Raw genomic sequence first — 14,371 nt, forward strand, 5'->3', positions numbered from 1 at the left:
TCTTAAATCAAGAGAGTGTGACGAGAGGGCCAGACGTGGTGGCTCACACCTGTAATCCCAGCACTTTGGGAGGCCGAGGCAGGAAGATCACTTGAGGTCAGGAGTTTCAAGACCAGCCTGGCCAACATGGTGAAACCCCATCTCTACTTAAAATACAAAAATTAGCTGGGCGTGGTGGCACACACCTGTAGTCCCAGCTACTAGGGAGGCTGAGGTGGTAGGATCACTTGAACCCAGGAGTGGAGGTTGCAGTGAGCCGAGATGGCACCACTGCACTCCAGCTTGGGTAACAAATGAGACTCCATCTCAAAAAAAATAAAAATAAATAAAAATAAGAGAGTGTGACAAGAATGTGGAATAATGAGGAGCTTAAGACAGGGCAGGGGTTCAGGTGTAAGTATTAGGGTTGAGTTTGTGTAAAGGAGTAGTTAGAATAAGCAAGCCATCCCACCACCTCATTATTCCAGACTCCACCCTTTTCTCTTGCTCTAGATGACCAAAATGTTAGACTTGCTTGAGGACTTCTTAGACTATGAAGGCTACAAGTATGAGCGCATCGATGGTGGTATCACGGGTGCCCTGAGGCAGGAGGCCATCGATCGGTTTAATGGTGAGGGAGACACACTGGTCCCTGGTGGGTGTGGGAGGCCTGAGAAACCTGTGATAGGTCCCTGGGATGGGAGGGGGACTGGCTTGGGGGACATTGGAAACTTAGGCTTTGAGTTGGGGGCATGGTTGTTTGTCGTCAGAGAACGTCTAGGAGCAGGTGGACAGAACTACCGGGTACAAGAAAAACCTGATCCAACTCTCACCTCCTAGCTCCTGGGGCCCAACAATTCTGCTTCCTCCTGTCCACCCGAGCTGGGGGCCTGGGCATCAATCTGGCCACTGCTGACACTGTCATCATCTTTGATTCGGACTGGAACCCCCATAATGACATCCAGGTGGGAACTCACATCCTGGAGCCCCTGCACCATTTAGCAAGGAGATGTGGGTTCATGGAGGAGGGTGTCATGTTCCGGGGTCAGAAATAAATCTCTTCTGGGAGGAGAGAAGGCCCTTCTGCAGCAGCCTTCTTTCCTGAGCATGTGGGCAGCTTCTCCCCGGCCACTCCCCTGGCCCATCCGCCACTTTCTTTTGCCCCCGCAGGCCTTTAGCCGGGCGCATCGGATTGGCCAGGCCAACAAAGTGATGATTTACCGGTTTGTGACTCGCGCGTCAGTGGAAGAGCGAATCACACAAGTGGCCAAGAGAAAGATGATGCTGACACACCTGGTTGTGCGGCCTGGGCTGGGCTCCAAGGCAGGCTCCATGTCCAAGCAGGAGCTTGACGACATTCTCAAATTTGGCACTGAAGAGCTGTTCAAGGATGAAAACGAGGGTGGGAACCTTTTCTTCAGCTCTATGAAAGCAGGCCCCTGCTCTCTCAGGAGTACTTATCAGCCCCCTGGGGAGAGAAAAAGAACTCTTCTCTGCAGCCTTTGAAGGAAGGAGAGCCTTCTTTTAGTAGGCCTTGGAGGAAGGTTGGCCTCTTTCTTTGCCTGTAGGGTTAAAACAAACAAAACAAAAACCTTTCAACATTGGCTCCCAGGGAAAGAGCCTTCTCTAGGGCTCCTGTGAAAAAGACGCAGAGTAGAAGCTTTCCCATCAGCCTTTCTAAACTTTGGAACCCAAAGTTCCCTTTTGTTTTCCCTCTTACCAGGGGAGAACAAGGAGGAGGACAGCAGTGTGATTCATTATGACAATGAGGCCATCGCTCGGCTGTTGGACCGGAACCAGGATGCAACTGAGGACACTGACGTGCAGAACATGAATGAGTATCTCAGCTCCTTCAAGGTGGCACAGTACGTCGTGCGGGAAGAAGACAAGGTGAGAAGCTTTGGGGGCCAGACATTATCTATCCCAGGCCATCTCCAAAAGGCAGTATCCTTTACTAGGCCTTGAAGTAGGAGGGTCCATCCCCCTTAAAACAGTAGTGGACCTCAAACAACTTCTTCGTCTAATAGGTGAGACTGGACTTCAGAGAGAAACGTAGGCACAGACAGTACTGGTAAACACAGAAGGGTACCTTCTGAGACAGTGCAGGAGAAACACTGTCAGAGGGATTAGAGGAGAGATTTAGAAAACATGAGGAGAGCACATTGCAGGTAAGAGATGGCATGGAACATGCACAATGTCCAGAAAATGTATGCAGAGTCATGAAGCTCCAGGAGTGGGGAGACCGGATTGGGCTGACGCAGCAGAGTAGGGATTTCCTTGCAGTGGAAGGATTAGCAAAGAAGGAGACCCCCAGTGTTCATTCATTCTGCTGCCCTTCAGATTGAGGAAATTGAGCGAGAGATCATCAAGCAGGAGGAGAATGTGGACCCTGACTACTGGGAGAAGCTGCTGAGGCATCACTATGAGCAACAGCAAGAAGACCTAGCCCGGAATCTAGGCAAGGGCAAGCGGGTTCGCAAGCAAGTTAACTACAATGATGCTGCTCAGGAAGACCAAGGTGAGGGCTGCCCCAGATGCAGGCAGTAAAAGGTGGGGAAGTGATGATGAGGAGGGACTTGAAGGCTGGGGCTATTTAGAGGGAAAGAGAGAAGCCTAGAAGTCAGAGCCTTCCCCTGCTAAAAGGGAAAGACATAAGGTAGAGTCATTAGGAACTACCCAGAGGCCAGGTGGGTTTGCAGGAGATTTAAACTCTTTGGTGGTTGCACAGGCATCCTATGGACACCCAGGGCCATTGCTTAGAGTAGGTTTGGCAGGAGAAGCAGAGGGGCCCAGAGACTGAAGGTGGGCGGTGAATGGAGATGGTGTAGGATATGCGGCTCCCAAGTCAGACTTTGGGCAGTGATCTGGTGTTCCCAGAAGGACCAAGGCCAGGATAAAGGTAGACAAGTCTCGGCAGGGAGGAATCCACCCAGAAAGGGCCTCAGCATGGGCATATCCCAAGAGCCCTCCCTGACCACTGGGCCCTTTCCACCCCCACAGACAACCAGTCAGAGTACTCGGTGGGTTCAGAGGAGGAGGATGAAGACTTCGATGAACGTCCTGAAGGTGGCATCTGTGTTCCTGACTCTACCTCACCTCTTCCCATTTTATTTTCCAGTTTGCTTTAAGCCCACTGTTTTTATACAAGTAAAAAAATCTTTGTGTGTATGTGGAAAAACTCGATTGCAGATGAGCAGAAAGGAAGAAATATTCATAGTCTCTCCGCTTGTAAACTTTGGTGTGTGTGACCACATAGGCTAGATCCAGAAAGGCCGTATCATTTTCCATTCCCACTGGTAATCTGGGCCTTTGTCAGATATCAGCTGTTAATTTTAAAATATGACTGGTTCTTTTAGACTTAGTGGGTTAGTAGTTCTGAAGTGCTTGGGAGAGAATTGGGAGCACCTCAAACATGACAGGAATGTTCCTGTCTTCCATATCTTGTGGGAATGGGGTGCTAAGGAGGACCGAGGCTTAGAGGAGGTGGTGGATCAGCTAACTGATGTCATCCCCACCTTCAGGGCGTAGACAGTCAAAGAGGCAGCTCCGGAATGAGAAAGATAAGCCACTGCCTCCACTGCTGGCCCGAGTCGGGGGCAACATTGAGGTGAGAGCTGGGCCCAGTGTTCCTGAGTTCTCCAAGGAGGGCATGAGGGCAGGGGGTTGGAAATTGGGGCCTGGATCACTGAGGGTATAAAGGACAAGACCTAAGAACCCTGGACATTTGTCGCCATTGCCTCCTTGCTCCCACCCTCAGGTGCTGGGCTTCAACACCCGTCAGCGGAAGGCTTTCCTCAATGCTGTGATGCGCTGGGGGATGCCACCACAGGATGCCTTCACCACGCAGTGGCTGGTGCGGGACCTGAGGGGCAAGACTGAGAAGGAGTTTAAGTGAGTGTGGGTGATACAGGGCTGAGTTGGACACAAGGGGAAGAGCTTTGGGTGTTCCTTTCTTCCTTGGGGCCGCCATATGATGTGACCTTACTCAACTGATTATCACCCTCCCTGCCATACAATACTTCCTGGCTCGATTTCCTGGGGGGTGGTCTCAGCCCACTCCACCTCCCCTCAGCCGAGCCTAGAGTAGAGGGGCCAGGCATCCTTCCCAGGGGAGAGGCATTGAAGCAAGGAGCCTCTCCTGGGCTGTCCTAGCCTCACATTTACTTGGCCACAATAACCTGGCAGGAGGAGCTGGCGGAAAGGATGAAGAGCTGACTGATGGGGCCCAGGAATTAAGTACCAAGGCCAAAGGGAAAGACCAGGGGTGGGGTGCAGGGGGACAGTTAGGACTTGGAAGGCTGGTAATGGTGAGAGTGAGAGGCCCAGGGGAGGAGCCCTGGAGCACCTGGGGATTTGGGGGTTTGGGGGTCCTCAGCCATCCTTGCGCCTCCCTCATTGCCCTGTACCCCTTCTGTGGCTCCCCAAACCCTCCTCCCACTCCCATGCTCCTTAGGGCCTATGTGTCTTTGTTCATGCGCCATCTGTGTGAGCCTGGGGCAGACGGCTCTGAAACCTTTGCCGATGGGGTCCCTCGGGAGGGACTGAGTCGCCAGCAGGTGTTGACCCGCATTGGAGTCATGTCTCTCGTCAAAAAGAAGGTATCAGTCTTCGTGTCACCCAAAGAATCAAGCTGGCTGCCTAGTCTCTGTCCTTCCTCTGCCTCTGTCCCTGAGTTGTAAGCTTGCACTGGTGTGAGATGGAGGAGACTGGAGCTTCCTGTCTCTAAGTGCCTGGAGCTGACACCTATCCCTTCCACCCTGCCACCCCAGGTGCAGGAGTTTGAGCACATCAATGGGCGTTGGTCAATGCCGGAACTGATGCCTGACCCCAGCGCCGACTCTAAGCGCTCCTCCAGAGCCTCCTCTCCTACCAAAACATCTCCCACCACTCCTGAGGCTTCTGCTACCAACAGTCCCTGCACCTCTAAACCTGGTAATCAGAAGTCAGGATGGTGGGAGAGACAGAAAGGAAGCCAGGAGTCAGGGCGGGAGAACCTCTGTCTTTATCACTGTGCCTTCCCCTGCAGCTACTCCAGCTCCAAGTGAGAAAGGAGAAGGCATAAGGACACCTCTTGAGAAGGAGGAAGCTGAAAACCAGGAGGAAAAGCCAGAGAAGAACAGCAGAATTGGGGAGAAGATGGAGACAGAGGTGTGTGGCTCCCTGGATTCCCCTGCGGAGCGGGAGGGGGAGGGGGCTCGGAGGCCAGGTACCTGGGAGCCCTCTGGCTCATCCTGACCCCATTGTCCTCTTCCAGGCTGATGCCCCGAGCCCAGCCCTATCACTTGGGGAGCGGCTGGAGCCAAGGAAGATTCCTCTAGAGGATGAGGTGCCAGGGGTGCCTGGAGAGATGGAGCCTGAACCTGGGTACCGTGGGGACAGAGAGAAGTCAGGTGGGTGCATGGCCTTAGGAGTGATGGGGGATTAGAACTTGGGATTTCCCTCTTCTGGGGTCAGGGGATGAGGGTAACATCCTCCCTTCCTATCCCCTACCCCCTCCCACAGCCACAGAGTCGACGCCAGGAGAAAGGGGGGAGGAGAAGCCGTTGGATGGACAGGAACACAGGGAGAGGCCGGAGGGGGAAACAGGGGATTTGGGCAAGAGAGGTAATGGGTGGAAGGACCGGACACCTGGGTCCCTGAGGGCATCAGGGGAGGTGGAGTCTGGGGAACCGAATGCTTGGGTCCTGGGCGGGTAGCTGTTTGAAAGGCCATACAGTACAGTACAGTACAGATAGTAGTCTTGGGACCTGGGAGGAGGGTGTCCTGAGGTGTGAGCTTTGCCCTGTCTGTCCTAGCAGAAGATGTAAAAGGTGACCGGGAGCTTCGACCAGGGCCTCGAGATGAGCCACGGTCCAATGGGCGACGAGAGGAAAAGACAGAGAAGCCCCGGTTCATGTTCAATATCGCAGATGGTGGCTTCACAGGTTGGGGAGACTCTCGCTGCTTTCTGCTCCTCAAGGGGATCTGCTCATCCTCATGGGGTTTCTCGTTTTGCCTGAGGCTTCCTGCTACCTTTAATTCCAAGTAACTTCCAATGAAGTATGTTGCATGCTGACTCTGATCCTTGCTCTAAATCTTTCTTAAGTATCCCTCTTAACTCCAAAGCTGGCTCTAATCCCACCTTTATTCTTAATTGTAACTTGAACCTGGTTAGAACTGATTTGTTCCAAACCTAACCTTTGCCCATTCCTCTTCAGGAGCCCTTAGTTCCCTTTCATTATTCAGTTTCTCCATCTCTACCTGTCTGTTGGACTGAGTGCAGTCTGCAAAACCCTGTTGCCTCTTCTGTCTGCTGCCTTCTTTGCAGAGCTTCACACACTGTGGCAGAATGAGGAACGGGCAGCTATTTCCTCGGGGAAACTCAATGAGATCTGGCACAGAAGACATGACTACTGGCTTCTGGCTGGGATTGTCCTGTATCCTTTGATACACTTGCAAGAAGATTCTCTCAAGCTGGCAAAAAAAAAAAAAGGATGAGGATTTCACACCTAGGGACAGGGCTAGTGCCACACTTTGGGGAGTCAAGCCAAAAGGAAGAAGTGTTCAAAGCCAAGCCTATTCCTGTTAAATTCCTTGATGGTTCCCTTTCCTTCTTTGGTAGCCATGGCTATGCACGGTGGCAGGACATCCAGAATGATGCTCAATTTGCCATTATCAATGAGCCATTTAAAACTGAAGCCAATAAGGGGAACTTTCTGGAGATGAAAAATAAGTTCCTGGCCCGGAGGTTCAAGGTGGGAATGAGGAAGGAAAGGAACAGGTTATAGACGGGCTTGGGTCAGAAGTGAGACCAGATCTAGTTGGAACCTAGGGAAGGTTAACACCTTCAGGGCTGAGGTGATGCTTGGGGCCAAGACCAAAGTGTAACCTTGTGCTTGGGAGTGTGGTCTGGGTCAGGGTTGATGCTAGGTGCGCAGTCGGTTTGGAACTAGGAGTGCTCTGGGCCAGCAGTGAGGGCAGGGTGGGTCTCCTGCTATGTCTGCCCGCCCCCCACCCCCAACTGCCCCCTTACCCACTGCTGGCAGAGCCCTACCTTCACCTCTCAACTCTGCCCTCAGCTCCTGGAGCAGGCGCTGGTGATTGAGGAGCAGCTGCGGCGGGCAGCCTACCTGAACCTGTCGCAGGAGCCGGCGCACCCCGCCATGGCCCTCCACGCCCGCTTCGCCGAGGCCGAGTGCCTGGCCGAGAGCCACCAGCACCTCTCCAAGGAGTCGCTGGCGGGGAACAAGCCGGCCAACGCCGTCCTGCACAAGGGTAAGGGCCGCGGCGGCCCCGCGCGGGGGAGGGCCCACAACGCTGCGTAAGTCTTCACCCCGCACCCCTCAAAATCTTCCCACCCCTCTGACCCCTGTACCCGCTGAACCACCCCCCTCTGACCTCTAACCCCACCCCTACCGACCTGGCACCCCCTTGGATTTTAGCCTCTAGGACTTGTGCAAGCCAACCCTCATCCATGTCTGATAGCATTCACATCCGTGCCCAGTAGAGGGACCTGCCCCAGCCTCTATGTCCCCTCCACACAGTGGGGCCTCTTCACTGGCAGTGGAACTGCATGCCTGCCATACTGCTAACATCACCCAGTTAGGGGCCTTGGACTGTGAGTGCACCATACAGATCCCTGGCTGTGATCAAACAAATCACGTTCCCTCACATCTGTTTCACCCCATGAGGCAGAAACTACCACCCATCCGACCTTCTGACCCTACCCCATGAAACTTCCCTTTGACCTTCGACCTTTCCTCCTACCCCCTCACCTTGCCAATGATAGAGATTATATCCCAAAGCCCTCTAACCATCTAATCCTGCCTGATGTAGTCACTGACTCCTGGCCCCTTTGATCCCTGTTCTAATTCCTTGAATCTGTAATACTGACCTTCTAACCTCCCTCTCCCCTTTACATATTAAAACCTTGATTCCTTAAAGCTTTGACACTTACCACCTCCCATGCCTCCTGACTATTTCCTCCCCATCATCCCCAACCCCAAACCTTGCTCTTCCAGTATGAGATGTTCTGACAACTCCCCGCCCCCATGTCTTCCAATGTCCCCCCATCTTCCTTTCCTCCATGCTCCCTTTTTCTTTCTTCTTTCTCTCCATCTGTCTTCTGTGGTAATCTGGTCTCTCTCTCTTTTCCTGACACTTTTTCTTTTCCCCTGAGTTGCTTCTGTTTTCTGTCCACTTCTTTTACTTTCTTGATCTCTGGTTCTTTGACATCTGTGTTCTCCTCTCTTGCTCTTTTTCTGCCTGTATCTGTCCATCTGATGCCTCTCTTTTCCTGGCTCCATCTCTCTATTTCCCTGTCTTTCTCTTGCCCTTCTTTCTCTGTGGCCCGGGCCCCAGTTCTGAACCAGCTGGAGGAGTTGCTGAGCGACATGAAGGCGGACGTGACCCGCCTGCCAGCCACACTGTCCCGAATACCCCCCATCGCAGCCCGCCTTCAGATGTCCGAGCGCAGCATCCTCAGCCGGCTGGCCAGCAAGGGCACGGAGCCTCACCCCACACCGGTAACCCTCTTTCCCCCTAGCTCCACTTTTCCCTGTTTGTGTTCCTCCTGCACACATACAAACACTTCCATCAGAATCCTATACAATATGGAAAAACAACTCGCTAGAACACAGTCATCATCCTTGAGTCTCCCTGCCTGTGTATCCTACCCTTAGTAGTTGTGGAGTGTGACTCCTCATGTCTCCCCTACAGCTTCTTTCCTCTCACAGACTATGAACTAACTCCAACTTCTGCTTACTCTCTGTTCCAGGCCTTCCCCCCGGGTCCCTACGCTACACCTCCGGGGTACGGGGCGGCCTTCAGCGCCGCACCCGCAGGGGCCCTGGCCGCCGCAGGCGCCAATTACAGCCAGATGCCTGCAGGGTCCTTCATCACAGGTCAGCTGGTGTTTTCCCGCCTCTGCTGCTCACACTCCTCCTTTGCCAAACTTCATTTCTGCTCAGCTGCCCTTTAACTACTCTAGTCCACCTCATTTCCTTGGTGGTATCCAGTGTTTTATGGGATAGAGTTGTTCTAGGCTGTCCCCCCACCTATCCCTTTCTTAACCCCCCTTCAATCCCCTTTATCAAAAACCAGAGTTTTAGCAGATCTGTGGCTTGGTGTCTTCTACCCGAGCCACCTCCCTCCGGGTTCCTTCAAGGGAAAGTGAATACGAAACCCGAGGGGGTAGAGTGGGAACATGTGTTCAATCATGTAGCACAAAGTGGAATCTCAGGGAAAGGAGTTTGCCCTGGTCTTCCCTCCCTTACCTGGGGCAATGGGAAATGGCAGGAGGTGACCTGGAAGTGAGAATTCACCATTGTCATGAAGTGACGTTTGGGAGTGATATGGGGATTGATCTTTCCTTACCCCTTTCCCAAACAGCCGCCACCAACGGCCCTCCAGTGCTGGTGAAGAAGGAGAAGGAAATGGTGGGGGCATTGGTGTCAGATGGGCTGGATCGGAAGGAGCCCCGAGCCGGGGAGGTGATCTGTATAGACGACTGACTGGATCCCAGGCCTGCCCTTCACCCAGGCCCTGTCCACGAGGCCGACCCCCAGCTCAAGCACTGGGGCCTGCTGCCAGCCCTCCACCTTCCCCACCCCTTGGGCCATCACTGGGCTAGGAACCCCTTTGCCCCTCTCTGTAGCTCCTCTCTTCAAGAAGGGCCCTTTGTCTTTCTCCACTCCCGCACACCTTTCCCACCAAGCCTTGAAGACTATGCTGGTGAGAAGAGGTCTGGGTGGGAGATGGCTGGCAGGGTCTTCCAAGTACCTTCCTCCCCCACTGCCAAGTATACACAACTTCCAGTAAATGGTTGTGGGAAGGAAAGAGGCGGAGCCTCCCCAGCTGTTTCCCTGCAGAATCAGCTCCATCTCATGCAGAAGTGGAGAATCAGCCTTGCCTGGCCTTTAGGAACTTTTGTGGGGAAGAGAGCTTTGAAGAGAGGAGGGGGACTTTTAGAGAGGGATGAAAATTAGCCCTGGGAGGGAGGAAGGGATGAGGAGGGGTGGCTGCATGTTACCGTCCCCTACCTCTCCCCACGTGGAGGGTGGAGCAGTTATGAGGGAGGAAGTCAATTGCTGTTCAGCCTCAGAATAAAGGCGCCGTTCACTGGCTCAGTTACCTCCTGTGTACCGGCATCTTGTGTTGGGAATGTTCCCCCTTCCCTAGGGACCAAGGACCACCCCTACAAAAAGAGTAATGGTTGGGTGATACTCCCTCAAGCCAAAGAGGAGCTCCCCAACCTGTTCTAGGGACCCAAGTAACCTAGAAGGGTGGGAGAGAATACAATGGGCCAGATGTGGAGGAAGCCCAGCTCTGGGGCTCAGGTTCCTGGAAGACTTCTACTACCCTCCCTCCTCAAGGCCTGGATACAGACTAAATTTGTGTAAGTCAGGCAGGGGATCTAGTCAGGGTCTTGGGAGCTATCTTGTCGTTGGGACCAGAGCAAAATAGTGGAGGGCAGGCTAGGGAAATGTGGGCACATCCCCCCTCCCAGGAGGGGCCGGGGAGAGTGGCAGTTTGCATGGCGAACCCCCCACTTCCTCTTTGCTGCCCCTTCACTTTCTTGCTGCCCCTTTCCCAGTCTCTCTTTATACCCACTCCTGGTCTGTCCTGATCCCCTCTTCTGTATCAGGTTTATTGGTTGTACATATAAATTATACTTTCCTTTCTGTGTGCTCTGTTATTTTTTTATGGGGGGGAGTTTTTGGGGGGAGGGATAAGAAAGGTTTTTGCTTTCTGCCTTTTCTTTTTAAAAAAATCTTACGACTTTTTCCTTTTCCTCATTTTTATCTCTTGGATTATTCACTAAAACTGAGGTTCTTCCAGCCCCAACTATGTCATGGGCTCTGTAGAGAAGGAGGGTGAGCAACAGATACCTACGTGGCCTCAGGTTGACTTCAGAGAGAGTGGGACTTACTGGACAGAAATGTAGTGGGAGGAGCGCCTAGCAAGATTCAAAACTGCCTTCCAGCCATCCTTTTGATCCTCCTTTCCACCTTCAAGTTGTTTAGTTCCCCTAAGAGTCAGTAGAGGTCACTACAGCTCCACAGGTTCAGTTCCAGTATGAAGCAAAGGCACACTTTTTTTTTTTTTTTTTTTAACGTGTTGAGGGTCAGATCTGTCTAGCTTACCAAAGATTTGAACTACTAGGCACTTCCTTGATGTTTATTGTTCACTAAACAGAACCTCTCAGAGATTGAGAGAGGCCAGATGCTTAGTTCACAAAGCTATTATATTAAAAAATAAGAGATAAAGCCAACAAATATTTATTGAGTACATACTATACAGTAACACTGCTGTTGGCCCTGGAGATAAAACAGTCACAGGTCAGCTCTTGCTCCCATGGGGCTTACACTCCATTGGGGACACCCACAAAGCATGAAAATAAAAGCAGTAAAAATAAAACAGGGCATTATGTTACAGAGGGGTGGAGGAAAAGGCTCTACTATGTTGAAGGCAGAAAAAGGCCTCCCAAAAGAGGGAGCATTTAAGCTGAGATGTAAGGACAGGAAAATGCCAAAATAGGGTTACAAAAATTGAGGTTTATACCCCATAAGTGTATAATTATGATTTGTCAATCAAAAATATATTTTAAAAAGATTGGAGACCTCTAAAAAATTGAGGTTAATACTTAATAAGTTCACATTTTTAACTAAGAGAAAAATGTAACATAGTAGGTTAGGATTTCTTTAGCTATAGAATGTTACTTTAGAACTTTGGGGCCGGCCGCAGTGGCTCACGCCTGTAATCCCAGCACTTTGGGAGGCGGAGGTGGGTGGATCACGAGGTCAGTAGATCAAGATCATCCTGGCTAAATGGTGAAACCCTGTCTCTACTAAAAACACAAAAAAATTAGCCGGGCATGGTGGCGGGTGCCTGTAGTCCCAGCTACTTGGGAGGCTGAGGCAGGAGAATGGCGTGAACCCAGGAGGCAGAGCCTGCAGTGAGCCGAGATCACGCCACTGCACTCCAGTCTGGGTGACAGAGCAAGACTCCATCTCAAAACTAAAGAGTGTAGGATCTAGACCAATGGTACTTAAATTTTCACATGCACACAATCACCTGGGATTGTTAAAATGCCAGAGTCTGGCCCGGCACGGTGGCTCACTCCTACAATCCCAGCACTTTGGGAGGCCCAGGTGGGCGTATCACCTGAGGTCAGGAGTTTGAGACCAGCCTGACCAACATGGCGAAACCCCATCTCTACTAAAAATACAAAAATTAGCCAGGTGTAGTGGCAGGCGCCTGTAATCCCAGCTACTCCGGAAGATGAGGCAGGAGAATCGCTTGAACCTGGGAGGCGGAGGCTGCAGTAAGCCAAGATCACGCCACTGCACTCCAGCCTGGGCGACAGAGTGAGACTCTGTCTCAAAACAAAAACAAAAAAACAACCTTGCCAAAGTCTGATTCAGGAAGTCTGGAGTGGGATCCTGGAGTGAGATTGTGCACTTCTGTTGACAGTATACCAACACTGCTAGTCCTTGACTATGACTATGTGGTCATAAAATACTTACAGGATTCTAAAATAGAATACATGGCATATATACAATAGGTGATGTTCCATTATGGGACACAAATTTTAAAGACACTTAAAATTGTATAAGTGTCTTTTCAGTAGCGCCAGTGTGTTCCCCTGTGACTGTAAAGATAACACAGATAATAGCAAAAGTTTGAAATATGATGCCTTTCAAATGGCTCTCCCTTCCTACTTTGATAGGCTCTAATTAGGTGCCTCACATAAATGCCCTTTGGAATTTCTGATACCTGCCCTAGCAGGTTGAAGGGAGATTCTGAAATGAAGCAAGGCTCCTAATCATAGTCACAGGCAGGGAGCCATCTCAATTTTTGGAACACAGAACTGGGAGTGGGGAGACAGCAGGCATACCAGCACCCTTACATGCCAGAGAAGTGAGATTAACATGACGCGAAAATTAGCCTCTTCTCTCCCGTTCCATCTTAAAAAAAAAAAAAATTCAAACCATTGACAAAGAATTGCTAAAATGGGACCTGTTGCTCCCACACACCAGAGCCACCCTGGACAAAAGCCAAAGTCCCAGCTAAGAAAACAGTCTGTCTTCTTCCCACGGTAACGTAGGCTTTGTTTATATCATCCCTTGGCCACTCCATCCTGAAAATGTAAGACTGGCACAGTCAGTAGATGGGGGCGAGTTCGTCTAGGAGCCTCCCCAACTCAGCATCAACACCTCCCAGGGCGTTCCCTCCTGCCTTTGGCTCATCTCTCTCATCACATGCCAATCCTGGGATCTGAGAGAGAGTAGTCTTGACACCAGCCCCCGCGAGGCTGCAGCTCCCACCTTCCTTCGGCTGTAGCTTCCGAGTTCCTCGGTTACAACGTGCAACGGGTCAGGTGGGCAATGTCCTTGATCTCCGGACAGTAGAGCACTGCGGGAAAAAAGAAGGGTTAGTGGCAGCAGGAGCAAGCCAACGAACCCCGGTATTCCTCGGCGCTCTCTCCCCTGCATCCTCCCTGGGCAGCCCCTCACCGTTGCTAGGCAGCGGACGACGCCAGCGCCGCGCAGGCGCCAAGACCCTGTCCCAGAGCCGCCGGAGCGCGCGCCACCCAGCGCTCCTAGGCCCCGCCCCCTTCTCGCTCTCCCCTTCCTCCTCCGCCTCTCCGTCAGCGTCGCTTCTTTCCTTGGCCGGGTTCCCAGCCTCATCTCGTTCGCACTTGGCCCGCGCTTTTTCCTCCAATCGCGACCACAAGTCCGAGTCAAGAGCCATCTCCGTGACGCCGCCGCGCGGGAGCTGCGAGGGCGCGCGGCAGAAAGGGCACGTGACCACGCGGCGCAGGCGCACCACGCGCGCGGCCGCCCCGCCGCCGTCCCCGCGCGCCGCCAGCTCGCGGAGGCAGGCGGTGCAGAGCGTGTGGCCGCAGCGGGCGCGCGCCGTTCCGGGCAGGCGGCGGGGCGCGCGGCCCCCGAGGTTGAAAGGACGGTAGCAGATGTTGCAGTCCAGCTCGCCCCGCTCCAGAAGAGAGGGCACCCTCACCAAGAGCTGCATCGTGTCCGCCGCGGACTCGAGGGCGTCGCTAACGCGGCCGGCTCCGTGAACAGAACGAGCAGACTCTTCTGGGGCCCGGGTCGGGTCCTGGGGCCGGCGCCGCGGCTTCTTTCCTCTTTAAATAGGGGAATAAGTGAGGCCCCACCCTTCGAAGCGTCACGCCTTGATCGGGCCGCTCCCTGTGGCGGCACGTGTGGGGGCGGTGGAGGCTTGAGGCCGGGAATGACAGCGATGATGGAGTCGGGGAGGCGGCCCAGGCCGTGCCAGGACCGGAGCCCTAGGAGCCAAAGCACCCATTCCTCCCTACTCCCGGGGGAGCGGGGTAGGGCTTTCCTTCTTCCCCCAACGCAACGCCAGCGCTCCTTAATTCTACCATGTG

At 52.9% G+C, this 14,371-nt stretch overlaps 2 protein-coding genes and 1 non-coding gene across 16 annotated transcripts in view; 2 read left to right on the forward strand and 1 right to left on the reverse strand.

The window, feature by feature from the left end:
* The window catches only part of CHD3 (chromodomain helicase DNA binding protein 3), a 27,933-nt gene extending 17,293 nt beyond the window's left edge, over positions 1 to 10,640 (forward strand). For 5 of the 13 annotated variants that reach the window (XM_032138626.1, XM_058431859.1, XM_058431862.1 and 2 more), the window contains 20 exons: positions 493 to 610; positions 820 to 944; positions 1,150 to 1,381; positions 1,703 to 1,869; positions 2,320 to 2,497; positions 2,980 to 3,045; positions 3,501 to 3,586; positions 3,737 to 3,870; positions 4,433 to 4,577; positions 4,749 to 4,911; positions 5,006 to 5,127; positions 5,234 to 5,369; positions 5,482 to 5,583; positions 5,775 to 5,903; positions 6,287 to 6,395; positions 6,581 to 6,713; positions 7,038 to 7,279; positions 8,320 to 8,483; positions 8,735 to 8,861; positions 9,349 to 10,640. In XM_032138626.1, the coding sequence (XP_031994517.1) occupies positions 493 to 610; positions 820 to 944; positions 1,150 to 1,381; positions 1,703 to 1,869; positions 2,320 to 2,497; positions 2,980 to 3,045; positions 3,501 to 3,586; positions 3,737 to 3,870; positions 4,433 to 4,577; positions 4,749 to 4,911; positions 5,006 to 5,127; positions 5,234 to 5,369; positions 5,482 to 5,583; positions 5,775 to 5,903; positions 6,287 to 6,395; positions 6,581 to 6,713; positions 7,038 to 7,279; positions 8,320 to 8,483; positions 8,735 to 8,861; positions 9,349 to 9,589 (2,919 nt within the window). In that variant the 3' untranslated portion in view covers positions 9,590 to 10,640. The remainder of the gene's footprint in view (positions 1 to 492; positions 611 to 819; positions 945 to 1,149; positions 1,382 to 1,702; positions 1,870 to 2,319; positions 2,498 to 2,979; positions 3,046 to 3,500; positions 3,587 to 3,736; positions 3,871 to 4,432; positions 4,578 to 4,748; positions 4,912 to 5,005; positions 5,128 to 5,233; positions 5,370 to 5,481; positions 5,584 to 5,774; positions 5,904 to 6,286; positions 6,396 to 6,580; positions 6,714 to 7,037; positions 7,280 to 8,319; positions 8,484 to 8,734; positions 8,862 to 9,348) is intronic. The other 8 variants (XM_058431861.1, XM_058431864.1, XM_032138627.2 and 5 more) reach the window with 5 other exon arrangements.
* On the forward strand, positions 4,003 to 4,141 carry LOC116459526 (small Cajal body-specific RNA 21). The gene has a single exon (XR_004245580.1). It is a non-coding gene; the product is annotated as a small Cajal body-specific RNA 21 (non-coding RNA).
* Positions 6,330 to 14,158, reverse strand: RNF227 (ring finger protein 227). 2 transcript variants are annotated; one of them, XM_058431868.1, is made up of 3 exons: positions 13,476 to 14,158; positions 13,287 to 13,374; positions 6,330 to 6,432 (listed from the first exon to the last, which is right to left on the reverse strand). In XM_058431868.1, the coding sequence occupies exons 1-2, from the start codon at positions 13,990 to 13,992 to the stop codon at positions 13,319 to 13,321; spliced, it is 573 nt and encodes a 190-aa protein (XP_058287851.1). In that variant the 5' UTR covers positions 13,993 to 14,158; the 3' UTR covers positions 6,330 to 6,432; positions 13,287 to 13,318. The 2 variants fall into 2 exon arrangements, with proteins under 2 accessions (XP_058287851.1, XP_031994527.1); XM_032138636.2 differs by lacking the exon at positions 6,330 to 6,432 and having other exon boundaries at positions 11,222 to 13,374.
* Positions 14,159 to 14,371: the final 213 nt, after the last annotated feature.

Source organism: Hylobates moloch, unplaced genomic scaffold (assembly GCF_009828535.3).
Source record: "Hylobates moloch isolate HMO894 unplaced genomic scaffold, HMol_V3 SCAFFOLD_19, whole genome shotgun sequence".
In the NCBI taxonomy this organism is placed as follows: domain Eukaryota; kingdom Metazoa; phylum Chordata; class Mammalia; order Primates; family Hylobatidae; genus Hylobates; species Hylobates moloch.

Bases quoted from the DNA above. Each gene is read 5' to 3' on its own strand.
- RNF227 (XM_058431868.1), bottom strand. From the start codon at position 13,992: ATGCAGCTCTTGGTGAGGGTGCCCTCTCTTCTGGAGCGGGGCGAGCTG. The intron at 13,375-13,475 runs GTGAGGGGCTGC...TTTTTCCCGCAG, and splicing joins TCGTCCGCTGCCTAGCAACG to TGCTCTACTGTCCGGAGATC.